General features: G+C 38.6%; 1 protein-coding gene across 1 annotated transcript in view; it reads right to left on the reverse strand.

Annotated features, from left to right (window-relative positions):
* rngtt (RNA guanylyltransferase and 5'-phosphatase) overlaps positions 1-15,301 on the reverse strand; it is a 122,099-nt gene that overhangs the window by 99,223 nt on the left and 7,575 nt on the right. The window contains exon 5 of the mRNA XM_084431417.1: positions 7,223-7,298. Coding sequence (XP_084287543.1) covers positions 7,223-7,298 — 76 coding nt within the window. The remainder of the gene's footprint in view (positions 1-7,222; positions 7,299-15,301) is intronic.

Here is a 15,301-nt window from a genome sequence, read left to right on the forward strand (position 1 = left end):
CACACGATTATAATGTTCTCATTATAAATGTATGTAGCCTATATGACAGACTTGCGCTGCACATGTTGCGCTTTACTGCATTTTCCTTTTTTTTTAAGTGATTCCAATCATATTTCCATCAGTTCAAAACCATCATGGTGAACAGTGCGCATCTGAAGTGCCTCAGCTGAAGGGAAAATGCATTATTTATCGGTTATAATATATCGGCCAAATTTTCTTATCGGGCCTAAAAAAGATCATAACAAAATGAACATATATCGCCCGATACCGATATGGTGGCCTAAATCTCGTGCATCCCTAATTCATATACTGCAAGATTAATTACTCTGATTATTTATATATTAATTATTTCAAATAAAATAATCAAATTCAAAAAAAGATTCTCATTTCATTTATGATGTTAAATGTTAAACTTTTACACTGCATTAAAAAAAAAAAAAGTGATCTTTTACCTTTCATTTCGTTCTACCAATCAATTAAAATAATGCCACTGGTAAGATCTCTAAATTAATTTTTTTGTGGAATTCTAAGTGCTGGGAGGCATTTTTATAGCTCTAGAAATTAACTATGTCCAAGCAATTTTATGTTTCATAAATATATACACATTCTATATATATATATATATATAAGTTTATATTTATTAACTATTAACTACTTTCTCTTAATTTAAAACTAAACATTTCTTTAGATCACGTATGCTTTTTATATATTACAACAATTACTTACATTATCATTCAAAAGTTTGGGGTCAGTAAGATTTAATACTTTTATTCATCAAGGACACATTAAATTGATCAAAAGTGATAGTAAAGACATTTACAATATTACAAAAAATATATATATTTCATATAAATGTTGTTTTTTTAAACTTTATATTCATCAAAGAATCCTAAAAAAGTGTTTCCACAAAAATATGAAGCAGCGCAACTGTTTTCACCATTGATAATAATCATAAATGTTCCTTGAGCATCAAATCATCATATTCTGAAGGATCATGTGACACTGAAGACTGGAGTAATGATGCTGAAAATACAGCTTTACTAATCACAGATATAAATGACAAATATATTACAATAGAAAACTATTATTTTGCATTGTACACAATCACAGTATTACTTCAATATCAGTTTTTAATTAATTTATGATCAAATAAATGCCTTGGTGGGCAGCACCCCTGAATTTTGATCTCATCTTTACACAATTAGTGCAGAATCACCCACTAATAAACATTATTAATGCATCAGTTATTCTGAGATGAGAGGAGCCAGCATCATATCTTTGAGCTACAGCAGTATGTCTTCACTTACCGGGGGAAAACAAACACATGGCAATACGATAAAATTCGAACAATTAAACTCTTTCCTCGAGACAACACAGCCCTTCTACTAGCATGCTTGACTGAACATAATGAGGTATCGATGAGCCACACCAGGTGTGGAAGAGGCGGGACTTAAAAACACCAGAGTAAGCAGAAGTGCTCTTGTCAAACTCCGTTTGCTCCAGGACCAAAACATGGATCCAGTGGCAACCCAAAACTTTAATGAAACTGATTATCATACAAAAAAAAATGTGCTAAAGCTCAAACACTTAAATAATACGCCTAGTAATTAATATGATATGAAGCTGAACGGCAGAACTGATCATTTGGTTTCTAAATGTCTCTCATATCTTGATGGTTTCATGCTCTCAGCGGTTCATAAATGACCAAACAACATCACTGTGGCGAGTCGAGCTGTGTTTAATGTATTCTGCATCACTGCACGCTTTTGCTCACGGTGTGTGAAGATGAGGGCTTTTCATGCAGCCCATCCATACTGCCAATTTCTCTCCCTTTTTAACATTTATTTTGCTATCATAACTTTGCACGATTCATTTCATTTTAAGATTTGCATTTAGCATATTTTCTGCGCGGTCCACAACCTTATACACACATGCGATGAGAGATGCGCTCAGCGGTGAGGGCTTATATATATATATATATATGATCAATGTCATTTCTCTAACACTTTTCAGAGACGCATTGAAAGCTCCAGTGAGGGAAACACAATGAAGACGACTCTACGCCTGAAGACTCGAGATGACTTCAACACGCTGGCCTTCACACACGGGACAAAACTAGCATTACGTGTAAATCTTCACAAACCTGCAAGCGAAGGCAGTTTGTCAAGCTTGATGTTCTTCACTGCACTGCTGTGTTAGACCCGATATATCTCAGCGTCAGAAGTGTACAAATCCAACACGTCTCCTTCAAGTACTTTAGTGCGTTGCTATTTGACTGGCAGACTGCTTAGTTCATGAATATTAATTAGGTCACGTTGATCGGTTCCCAAAGCGTCCAGTCACAAGAAATTCATATTCATGGGCCAAGCCTTCTTCCCAAATCATGCCTGTCAGCTAATCAAGCAAAAGAGCAAACACTGTGTAACATAATTCATATTCATGAGCCAAGCCTTCGTTTATGAACTCGCAGCCACGTACAAAACTGAGTCTGTGCTCCTGATGAGACAGAAACACAGTTTGAGTATTTCACTCTCAAATCTAAATTAGACCATAAAAAAAGTCCAATTTGGAAAAAAAACAATCAGTTAAAAACCATGTTTAGAGTAAGTCAGATTGTGTTTGCTAGCACTGTTTTATCTTCTGCTCTGCTGTCCTCTCGGGATTTTAGCCGTGTCCCTCCGACCGTGCGGTCACGAACACTGACCGAAGGTGACAGAGGTAAAGCCTTCACTTCTTCACATGTTTTTTTAATGCGCTCACTCATTGAAATTTCAGCAGATGTCTCCAAGGCAGACCTACTGCTGTTCCAAGCCTTCCCATTTAGAGATTACAACTCAGACTCAGAGCCTTGGAAATGACTTTTAACTTCCTCCACAGTGAAAGACGTCAGCAGAGTTTTTCTGATCTCCTCAGCAATTTCTTCTGAAAAATGAACACACAGTTTTTATGCTTGAAGAGCGACTCTGATTGTAAGGGGGAATGATATCAGGCCGACTCTGATCACGCCTCACGATGATCAATGGGAGTTGACAAACAACAGGGACGAGCGCACTCTTGTTTTATCCAGCATGAAGAGTTTGTTGATATTGAGATGAACTGAAATAAGCAAAGAAGAGTAGATGTTTCTACTTTCGACTTTGGAAGTTTTTTCATTTTGCCATGATGTGTGATCAAAATGCAATAGACACATTGGGCAATATCACATTTCTTTTTTTCATTTATGGAGGCGTTTTGAGTGCTAGAATAACAAAATGAAGAACAAACGATGCGTTACGTGTTTTTAATTGGTGATTTCTGTCACTGACTATGAAAAAAGTGTCCATGTAAACGTAACTATTGACTGTTCATATGTGCAGCAGCAATGCAATATTTTACAATAATCAGAGTAAGGACTTAAATATTCACTACCATTCAAAAGTTCGGGGTCAGTAAGATTTTTAATGTTTTTAAAAGAAGTATCTTCTGCTCACCAAGGCTGCATTTATTTGATAAAAAAAAAAAAAAAAAAAAAAAAAAAAAAAACAGTAATATTGTGAAATATTATGACAATTTAAAATGACTGTTTTCTATTTTAATATATTTTAAACTGTAATTTATTCCGGTGATCAAAGCTGAATGTTCAGCATCATTACTCCAGTCTTCAGTGTCACATGATCCTTCAGAAATCATTCTAATATGATGATTTGATGATCAAGAAACATTAATTAATTATTATCAATGTTGAAAACAGTTGTGTACAACATTTTTTTCAAAATTCTTTGATGAATAGAAAGTTCAAAAGAACAGCATTAATTTAAAATAGAATATTTTCTAACATTATAAATGTCTTTACTGTAACTTTTGATCAGTTTAACTCATCCTTGATGAATAAAAGTATTGATTTATTTTATTTCTTTCCCCCAAAAATAAAATTATAATTCTTACTGACCCCAAACTCTTGAACGGTAGTGTTTAATGTTACAAAAGCTTTAGATTTCAGATAAATGCTGTTCTTTTGAACTTTCTATTCATCATAGCATCATGAAATAAAAATGTAAAAAACTGTTTTCAACATTGATAATAATAATAAATGTTTCTTGAGCATCAAATCATCATATTATGCTGATTTCTGAAGGATCATGTGACACTGAAGACTGGAGTAATGATGCTGAACATTCAGCTTTGATCACAGGAATACATTACACTTTACTGTATATTCACATAGAAAACAGCTGATTTAAATTGGAATAATATTTCACAATATTACTGTTTTTGTTTGTATTTTTAATCAAATAAATGCAGCCTTGGTGAGCAGAAGATACTTCTTTAAAAACATTAAAACTCTTACTGACCCCAAACTTCTGAACGGTAGTGTACGTAACGACTCTGTGCGGTGCAGGGCTTTTCCTATTATTATTTTTAAGAACGTTGATTTTTCGAAGGCACAAGGCAGCGGTCTGACACTGAGATGGCAAACATGTCACATTAGCAGCATTAATAGCTGATAACGTACTAATATCAATTATCATATCAATTACCGTTATGTGTCGACTTCTATTTAAATTCTGAACGGATTATATTTAGCCTAGAAAACGTTCAAAAAACACTTTACAATCACTCAAAAAGCTGTCCCATCTCAGTTCATGATCTCAAAAAGTTCCATTATAATCAAAGTTGTCTACACTGCACTGAATATCTAATTTACTTTGAGTCTACACTTTGTTAATGATAGGGTTCGCAAGCGTGCAGACCTGTCCCGCAGAGGGCGCCACGAGCTCGTGCAGAGCTGTCAAAAGCAATCCATGCATGAAATAAAATGTATTAGAAAATATGATTTTGCAGTTTGTTAAGTAATTCTTTAAGTAATTTCATGATTTCAATCATCATAGAGTTACCAGCCACAGTTATAATGCTATTCCGGGGTAGAGGCGCATGTACGCACAATCTTCCGCTGACTAAAAGGGAATTCTGTGCAGGTTCTGGCGTTTATAAATCTGAATCTTGTGTACGCACACTTTTAGGATGAAATCTACATGAAGTTTTATATACGCGGCCCCTGGTGCTCAGGCACCTCAGCCGTTTAGGGCTTCAGGTCGACTGGGAGAAGAGCAAACTCTCCCCAGTGCAGAGCATCTCTTTTCCCAGGATATGTCAATGTGACAGCGCATCTCAGGAACGAGCGCACTCAGTCGATGCTGAACTCCCTGAAGACGGTGTCCAAGGCTCCTGGGTCACATGGCGTCCTCAGAGACGGTTACGCCTTGAGTTTGGACCGGCATACTCTCACCTGATCCTGAAACCCCGGCCCGGGGACGTGCCCGAAGTTCCCACAACCCCCTTTAGGGACCAAGTGGTGCCTTGCAAGCGCTGCTTCGGGATGAGACAGACCCAGCCGTGTTATTGCTGTGTCCAGTACACACTCTGAGTGTTTCCTTGAGATCACTCGCAGAGCTCATATACCGGACCGCACGCAGAGATTACTACGTGCTTTTATAACATATAGAAGCAAAAATAACCATATTTTAACATATACACAACATACTTTCAATGTTTTTAAAAAAAAAAGTCTCTTGGCCGTGTGTCCACCAAAGCGTTTTTAGCCAGCTGTAAACGCCTAGCTATGGGCGCTTGAGAGCGTTTTTTTCCAGTTGAGAAGAAGCGAAGCGCTTGTTATGATACGGAATGTTCGTGAAAGTGTTACTAGTATCTCATTTCACACATATTTTGTTTCTGTGTTGATTCTATATTAAAATGTCGATACAATGTAACGTATTTTCTCTGGCTCTTGTTTTAAATGATTTTGTTCCGTTATTATGCGTGTTGTTGTCTGTTGACGTTGTACAAGCAGAATGTGGCGGTTGGTCGGTGTGGTATTAGTCCCGCCCCTCCTCCACTGTGATTGGACGGTTGGGTGACAGTGATGAGCGCTGCGTTTTACCCAAAGTTGAACATTCTTCAACTCTCGGCGACCTGTAAAAAAACTCTGAACGCCCAGCGCCTCGTTACGCTCATGGCGTTTTAAAAACGTGGCGCTCCCATTGAAAACAATTGAAAAAATACGCCAGCCGCGTGAAAAAAACTCTTATGCTTACAAAGTCCATATTTTTTACATTATTTTAAAGCATTAATGCATTAATTACATTATTTTAAAATGCAATATATTTCTGTGAGAGTAAGAAATCTCCAGTCTTCAGTGTCACATGATCCTTCAGAAATCATGATAATATGATGATTTGCTGCTCAAGAAACATTTCTCATTATTATCAGTGTTGAAAACAGTTGCACTGCTTCATATTTCTGTGGAAACCGTGAATGTTTTTTATTTTTCTTTCAGGATTATTTCATGTATAGAAAGTTTATTATTAAAGAGCAGCATTGATAGAACTCATTTGTAACATTAAAAATGTCTGACACTTTCGATCATGTAAAGTGTGCTTGCTGTATAAAAGTATTTATTTATTTATTTTTAAATCTTAAATGACCCCAAACTTCAAATGGTTGAAATGATCATCTAGCACCAGACAAATGTGGGTACTTATTAGGCTGTGGCAGGTCTACCCTTACATTTTAGTGCATAGACATGAGTAAATTATATTTTGTGTGATTTGTAAGTTTGCAGTCTGTATTAAATGTGACGAGAGAAAAAATAGTGGCAAGAAATGAATCATGAAGTCCTCGTGGGCTGCACAGACAAACACACCGCATGAAGTCTGATGCACAAACAAATCATCCTCCTAACGAATCTGTTCTTTTAGTTACGGTTTAAATTAGTCTGTCAAATAATTCCCTGATGAGGGCATTTCTTTATTTGGTAACACTTTATTTTACAGTGTCCTTGTTACATAAGTTACATGTACTTACCATAGTAATAACAGTAAATTATGCATAATTACATGCAACTAACCCTCAACCAAACCCTAATCCTACCCTAACCCTATAGTAAGTACATGTAGTTGCTTAATATTTACTCAGTACTTAACTATATAATTACACTGTAACAATATTACAACAAATATTTGAATTTATTTTGAAATTAGTGATATTTTAGGTAATTAACGTGTGTGCAAAAAGAGCAATTTTTAGGTTTGCTTGGCTTGGTATCCTCCAGCTACTGTGGCTGGTCAAGGTTCATTTAGTGGCCAGTCTACGTGTGTTCATTGGGTGAGTGCTCGTGTGTGTTCATTGGGTGAGTGCTCATTGGGTGAGTGCTCATTGGGTGAGTGCTCGTGTGTGTTTTTCTAACCTCCAGTCCATTTTCTCCACCAGGTAGGCACATATTAAGAAGCCCGTGCGGTTGAAGCCATGTGTGCAGTGAACACCTGCGGGAGACAGAACACAACAAGTGACTTAAAACTGAATCACACAGACCACCCACCTGCCAGACCAATCATTTCTGGGCACATGAACGATTTTCCTCCTTTACTGGAATCAATATCATCATTTTTGGTTATTTATGCAGTCTGTGTGCATGGGCGGATCTAGACACTGGCCTTTGGAAAGATGCAGTGGTAATTGATGACAAAACAAAGCCCTTCATTCTGGGAGGACTGCTCTCCTCTTCATTGATACACATATTAAATATGCGGCACTGAGTGCTGAACTCTGCTCAAGCCAGCCGCAGCTTGAAAATAGCTGTGAACTTATTAAGATAATTACAGTCATCAGAGGGATGTGGCGAGAGACGGGCTTTACGAGCGCTTCTTTCATAGAGCTGGCCTTTTGTTTTGAGTTTGCCATTTTTGTGACGGTTATGATCCAACATAGCAATGAAAAACAGTGAGATGCAAAGGCCATAGCCATCCATCTAATGCACATGAACATAGAAGGGGCATCACAATATATTGGTACTGACTGATATATTTAAAAAGTTAAATACTGATATTGTATTAACACTAATAATATTGTAATTAATCCAGCGCCAGTTACTCCAACACAGTTGACACAAAGATCCCTATAAACTTACAGAGAAATTATTTTTCATTCTTAACTTTGGGGAAAAAATTCAGCGATATACAGTTAGCAAACATCCCGACGCCTAGCCTACTCTGCTAAGAGCGCCATTTAGATAAACATGTGACTATGTACTGAGCACTTTACTCTCAATAATACAATAAACCCAACAAGTATGACATCAGTGAGAAAACAGCAGTTAAGAAAGCATCTGATCATAGAAATTCGGGACTCCAGTCAAATCACGTTTATTATATAGCACTTTATACAATAGATTGCTTAGAAGAAGCAGCTTTACAGTATTAAACATTAAAAAACAGGGTCAGTGTTGCTTTCAATTATAATTAAAACTTTAGTCTCTCCAGTGTGTTCACGTTATCACTCAGGTCTGAGCTCGACGGACCAAACAGAAGACATTAACCGGAGAAGATTTACATCTCAAAAGAGGCGGAGCCGCAGAGCCACGCCCACCGATTACATCATCATCACCACTGACCAATGGGAGTTCAAAGGGGTTTAAGTTTGCTTTGGCAACTTCAAACTCCAAAAAAAAAAAACACTTCAAACAAACTTCGTTTAGGCCTGATTTAGTTTGAAGTGTTTTCACACCAGTTCATTCTTTGATGTTATGTATATTGGGGGCTAAATGCGGGTTGCCAACCGTAGTAAAAAAGTAAACAAAGATGACGACGCAGTGTGTAGCTACTGCTGCCCACAAAATCATTTTTATGGTAGAATTTTAATTTGAGTTAACTATAACAACATTAGAGGTGCAACATTAGAGACAGCCAGGCCTCTCATCTCCCTTCTCTATTACCGGGGGAAAACCACATATAACATCAGATGGCTCATACTGTGTTGTTCTGTTTGTGTGTGTTATTTGTCAAGGCACTGCATGTGATGGAGGGACTCTTGAAAAGGTCAGAGACTCCTGGCCTCAGCCCGGCTTTGGTGATAAGGCCTGCAATAAAACAGGTGACCGGCTGTGGAGGTCTGAGCAGCAACTACAGGACATGTTTGGTGGAGGTTATTGCTATCAACCGTTTATTAAATCTGAGGGTTCACATACTCAACCGTCCAAAAAGTTTGGGGATTTTTTTGTTAATACTAAAAGTTAATGAAATACTAAAGTGAGAGTAAAGATGTTACAATGTTACAATGTTATAATGTTCTTTCTATTCATCAAAGAATCCTAAAAAAGGTATCACTGTTTCCACAGAAATATGAAGCAGCACAACTATATTCACCATTGATAATAATGAGAAATGTTTCTTGAGCATCAAATTATCATATCAGAGTGATTTCTGAAGGATCATGTGACACTGAAGACTGGAGTAACGATGCTGAGAATACAGATTTGATCACAGGAATAAATTACATTTTACAATATATTCACATAGAATATAACTATTCTAAATTGTAATAATATTTCAGAATATACCGTTTTTACTGTATTTTTGATCAAATAAATGCAGCCTTGCTGACGTTGACGTTGAAAAAATGTTACTGAAACTTTTGAATGTTAGTGTATGACAATTAACATGTAGATGTTAATCTACAATTAAAATGTAGTGTTCAATAAGGATGTAAAAACAATGCTTGTACGTTGTTTGAGCATATGATCTTAGTCTAATGTTGTGAAAAAAAAGAAAAAAAAAGATGACTAATTTATGCAGAAATCAACGTAATGTCACGGTGGGGTTGCAGAAGAGTTAATGAACCGGATCTAATCGCAGCAGACAGAACTCCAGGTATTCAGAAAACACAGGAACTAAACAACCAAACCTAACTCGATGAGAACCGACAAACTACAGGAAACACAGAGTTTAAATAGACAAACCAATCAATGAAAATAACAGCAACTGATGATCAAGTAATGAAAACACATGGAAACAACTGAAAACCAGGTCACAGAACTAAACGAGTGCTAAAACAGAGACAAACAAAGGGGTGCTTTCACACCTGCCTCATTTAGTTCGGTTGAATCGCACTAGAGTTCGGTTTCCCCGTTGGTGCGGTTCGTTTGGGCAGGTGTGAATGCGTCAGTCGCACTCGGGTGCGCACCTAAAGCGGACCAAACAAGCGTACCGAGACCTCTCTCTTGAACTCTGGAGTGGTTTGTTTGTGGTGAGAACGTGATCCGACTTTGAACAGAACCAACTGCCAAAGAACTGCGCATTTTTGGACTAAACCAGTTGCCGTAGTCAGCGGCGCTGTGCATTATGGGATGAGGAGAAATGTTTGTTGACAGTTGCAGCTCGCGGACAAACGTGGAGTTGTGAGGAGGGGCGGAGCCTGATAGAAATGATTAACGTTATTTTCGAGCCGCATCCTCGCTTCATTCTCAAATATTATTGTTTGTCTAAAGTGGTGTAGACAAACTATATAATAAAATATGACCAGGGATACATTCAGCCCACGCAGTCGTCTCTCCATAGTGAACAGCGGCGTGTCGTCTGCCGGATTTTCCTCCTCTTTTTTTTACTTCCGGGAGTTCTGTTGGAATTTTCCCGCTCGTTAATTCTGACCAATCGAAGTGCAGTTATGGAAATGCATTCAAGACACATCTGGCCAACGAGTGATGTGGATGTTGTCACGTGACTGCTACAAAGTATCGTTTTTCGCCCTTGGTCCGGACCAAACGAACCGAACTACAGATGTGAAAGCACCATCAGATGATCCCTAACACAGGAAAGGGTTTACTTATACTGTCCTGCATCTGTGTTTGACTGCTGGTCGACTAACCAATAGCCAGCACAGTCTAGGAAAGGTTAGATGAAAATAAGAGTCGTTTCAGAGGTGGCACATTTTGATGAAATATTACGAATAATAACATAATAATGTGCCCTGATGAAGCGTTTCCAATAAGACGTACACCATCTCTCATTCCCCCTGGAGTGAAACTGTCCTTTCATCTGTACAAGTGGAAAAGAATTTCACATATTATCTACAGACCTTGATAAAGTGTCTTTATTATAATAGTAAATCATAGGCAAAAAACAGGAAGTATTCTCTTTTCTCCAAAGTGGACGCTAGCCAAATGTCAAATGATGGCAAAATGAACAGATTCAACCAAGTGAAATGTCTATTAGTTCTTGATCAGCCTTGCCTTCACATGAACATCATATTTACACTTACAATGGCTGGACAAAGTATCACCAAATGAGGTTTCTTATCGAAGCGCTCTCACATGGGTGCAGCTGTATTGGTATTTCTGGGATTATATCCTCTGGCAATAGAAAAATAAAGATTTCATCAGAGGCGAACACGGCAAATGCCACACACACACACACACACACACACACACACACACACACACACACTCATCAGTGTGATTTCATATCAAACCCCACAGCTGTCCCAGACACGAGATAGTGATTCAACAGAAAAGTTTCAGACCACACTGATGCAAACAGCGAAGTCTAAGCCACTCCACAGATGCTCTACTCCATTGATGTCTGGGCTTTGATGGGCGTCTTTGTAGGGATTTGCTGTGTTATTTATACACTTGAACATCTACCGAGAGGGTTTTCCGCTTACAGCATCACGGTGTGGTCTGAGAAGACTCCCAAACACAACAGAAACGCTCTGAAAGGGTTGAAGCAACAGGGATCTGCCATTAGCTGCAGCACTGAGGTCAGATTCATCACCTGGACTGTGAAAGACGCATCGTTTTAAGAGTGAAAAACAGGCATGTATATAAAGAACATTTCTCCAGGATTAAAGTCTCACATTTCTCATTGAAGAGAAAGTGCTGAAAACTGAAGCGCTTGCTACTCTTCGCCAGCGTTACGCTTCACACTCCCACAGCGCTTCACGAGTCATGTGACAATTTTACATACATACACCTTCCTACAACTGATGAAACCACGCCAGACATGACAAAAACGTTTGCTTTCCTGAGAGTAAACTACCTGAAGTTCATTCATCACAGCTCACATCATCGAGGAATGATCATGGTGTCTCTCAGCCTCGAGAATAATTACCTCTGCTAATCCGCAAACACACACGCGTCTGCACGCTTCTCACCAGCTTAAAGTCAGCATGAAATCTAAACTGGCATTTCTTATTTTTTATAGTGTTTATTCTAAATGATTTATCCGTGCACATCATTGTTGTGTTAAATTCACTCATAATCTTTAACCAAAATATCTTCCCCTTCCTCTTGCAGCATCTCTTCTCTTCTCTGATGACGGGGGGGGGGGGGGGGGGGGGACCTGTCACTCACATGAGATCCACCAATAGCAAACCACAACCATCCAATCAATTCCCAACTGACAAAACTAAGCCCCGCCCACATTTGTTCTTGTTCCAGAAGCTGTTTCACTTTAATATCCGACCGGGGGGGGGAGGTGATCCATCAGCCGGAAACTGAAGCTTCCCCGGGCGCCGCCATTGATTAGCAGACCATCATCACCTGCTGTTAGCATCCATTGACTCCCATTCATTTTGGCATCACTTTGACAGCGAATAACTTTACATCTGAGGCGTTTAAAGACTCCATTTGTCCATTATTTATTTATAAAGAAACACGAAAATGTATAAAAGGCTCCATTACCTTGTATCTTACGTTATGGCCCCGTAGAAGCAGTTTTTGTAAAAATAGGCTAACGATTGCGTCATAACCACGCGACTCTCTGTCGCACAGTAGAGAGATTACCGTATGGACAGGAGGAGAAGCTCGCGGGCGATCGGGGGGACGTGGAGGCAAAATGACAAAGTAATTAATCAGAATACTTAGCAAGAGTTGCTCCTGCTCCTAGCTCATGGACAGCTCCTACTCACGCTCTCCGGCTCTGCAAGTTTCGGAAGGGAATGATTCAGATTTCTCTTGGCACAGCTACTAGAAGACAGACGGGTCGTCAAGCTCAGTGTGAGTCTGCGCACGCAGTACGCTCAGCCATCAGGAAGTGAGAGCTTCTAATTTGCTTCACTTTTCTCCGTTGAATCCAATGGGGTCGCTGTGTCCAGTTTATATACTGTCTATGTATCCGACACAATAGGGAAAGAAAAGACTTGCGCAATTTCCTTTTCACGACGGATTTAAAAACTTTCAGATATAAACGCTTATATGCCTGAAAATAGTTTTATACAAGATAAAATTTCTATATATATATATATTTTTTTTTTAAATGACTCCTTCCATATGGTTTAGTCACAACGAAATCAAAATATTCGTACTTTTTAAGAACTGTAATACTGCAGGGTTTATTATAACTGATTTAAAAGGATTATTATGCCCTCATAAAAAGCATAAATTATGCCCGCCCCCTCGCAATGACATCTCTTCTCTGATGATGCGTACAACGGGAATACATTCATCCCAGATTGATGTCAGTCCCTCCCCTCCAGGATCCTGTGCAGCTCCAGTCACATTCACAGTGAGATTTCAGTCAAAATCAGTTCATTTGAACAGGAATCTACGCAATCGTGAATTCTGCATTGGGTTCGCTGCTTGGTTTGACGTGTGTGTGAGCAGTGCCTCATACAGCGCTGCACTAATGGAGCTTATCACTGGCATGATGTCACTGATAACTGCACCTCTAGTCACATCAAACTACAATCAGTTCCCAATGGACGAAATCAAGTCCTGTCCCGTGTGTCCCTTTTCCCCCAGTTAAGCTGTTTCACTTGGTATACGTCAATAGGGAAGAAAAGCCGGTCGGCATTTCTGATTTAAAAGCATCCCATGATGCACCTTGATTGCAAACGTCCAGAGTGAGCAGAGCTGGAAACTAGACAAAGGGTGGCAGTCTTGAAGAAGCCCGTGTATACGATACGGTTTATATGTTAGATGATATTCGCTTCACCTGTGTTTGGTCGTAATGTTTTTGTTCATCAGTGAATATTGTGATTATTTCGTCGTATCATTTCATATGAAAATGTCTCGTGTCGCTATTGCAGTGAAACAACCAGACACACAGAACAAAGACTCTACCGCTAACGGACACTTACTTTCAAGGGTGATCAATAGAGGTGTAACGATACCCTGATGTCACGATACTGAACTCACGATACCATATTATCGCGATACTCCAAGACATATGATAAAAAAATACACTGTTGATTAAAATGCTAAATTTGATTTTACACTGTGGGTGTAAATTAATAAGCTTGGACCCAAAGCACAGGACAATAGAGACACCAGAATAACAATATTCATGATTCTGAAGCTGAAAATATTGAATTATTTTAGATGAATATGCTTGAACTCCGTCACTGATTACATATATTTAAAATAGTGTTGGCCACTTTTTACTGAAAACAAGACATTTGGCATTATCAGGACACACAAATATTCCCCCACTGCATTATTATACATTATATTCAACATTATATATAATAGTTTAATGTAGTACTGACACTAAAACTCTTCTAATCTTCTCTAATTTTCATTTTGGGTAAATTATACACAATACGGATCACTATCCACGATACATATTGATGCATTTTTGTATTGCGATATATTGTGACACGATATATTGTTACACCCCTAGTGATCAATCTTTACGAGAACCAAAAACACTACAAGTTACGATTCAGATCTTGTAATCTGGCAGATCTGGCTGAAATGCTGTGAACTGTTGGAAATGTGAATAAGTAAGAGAATCTGGTGCACATTATGTTCCCAGATGTGTGTTAGTTACACTCACACTCACAGCGCTTGCAGAAGCAGTATTCACTGAGAACCGAGCTGATCTGAAAACACACCATTATATGCTGCGCACGCGCCTGGAAAACACACACTGAAACATACAGCGCAACCTTTGCTTTGATATCACAATCCGATATTATATCACACATACATTTCAGTTTAATTTAGATGAATTGTGCAGCTCACTTATTTATTTTAATGTTACATTCAAATTAATGAATAATTATTGTCTTTTCATCGACTCGTGAGCCCTAACTTAGACCACCTTCCAGTCCGGTCCCTCCTTCAGTGAAAGTCCACAGGACTGTGTTATTTTGTGCCTGTTTAAAGTGCTTTGCAAACACAATAATTATCAAGAGTACTTTGATGAATTATGAATATTCCGGGTTAAATGCATCATGTCCCGTGCTTTAAGTGTAGCTAATTTACCTGATTAATAATCAATAAGAGTAATCCAGCGCTTCACATGTGTTCCTCTGCTGCCCCGAGCTCAGACGCTCTCCATGCTCCCTGCAGTGTCAATCACACTGTTGCTGTGGTGATAACAATGACTTTCATAATGTTCATGTTCCTTTCTCAGCCTCATCTCATTTAGCAGGATCTGAGAGCGACTCAAGAGCGCCTCCAACAGGACAAGCTCAATGTGCACAATCACAAACCCAAAGTAAACTTCATCAGGGCCTCAGTACACAACAACACCTCACGTTTAGGTGACAA

This window comes from Rutilus rutilus (genome assembly GCF_951802725.1).
Source record: "Rutilus rutilus genome assembly, chromosome: 15".
Classification (NCBI taxonomy): Eukaryota; Metazoa; Chordata; class Actinopteri; order Cypriniformes; family Leuciscidae; genus Rutilus; species Rutilus rutilus.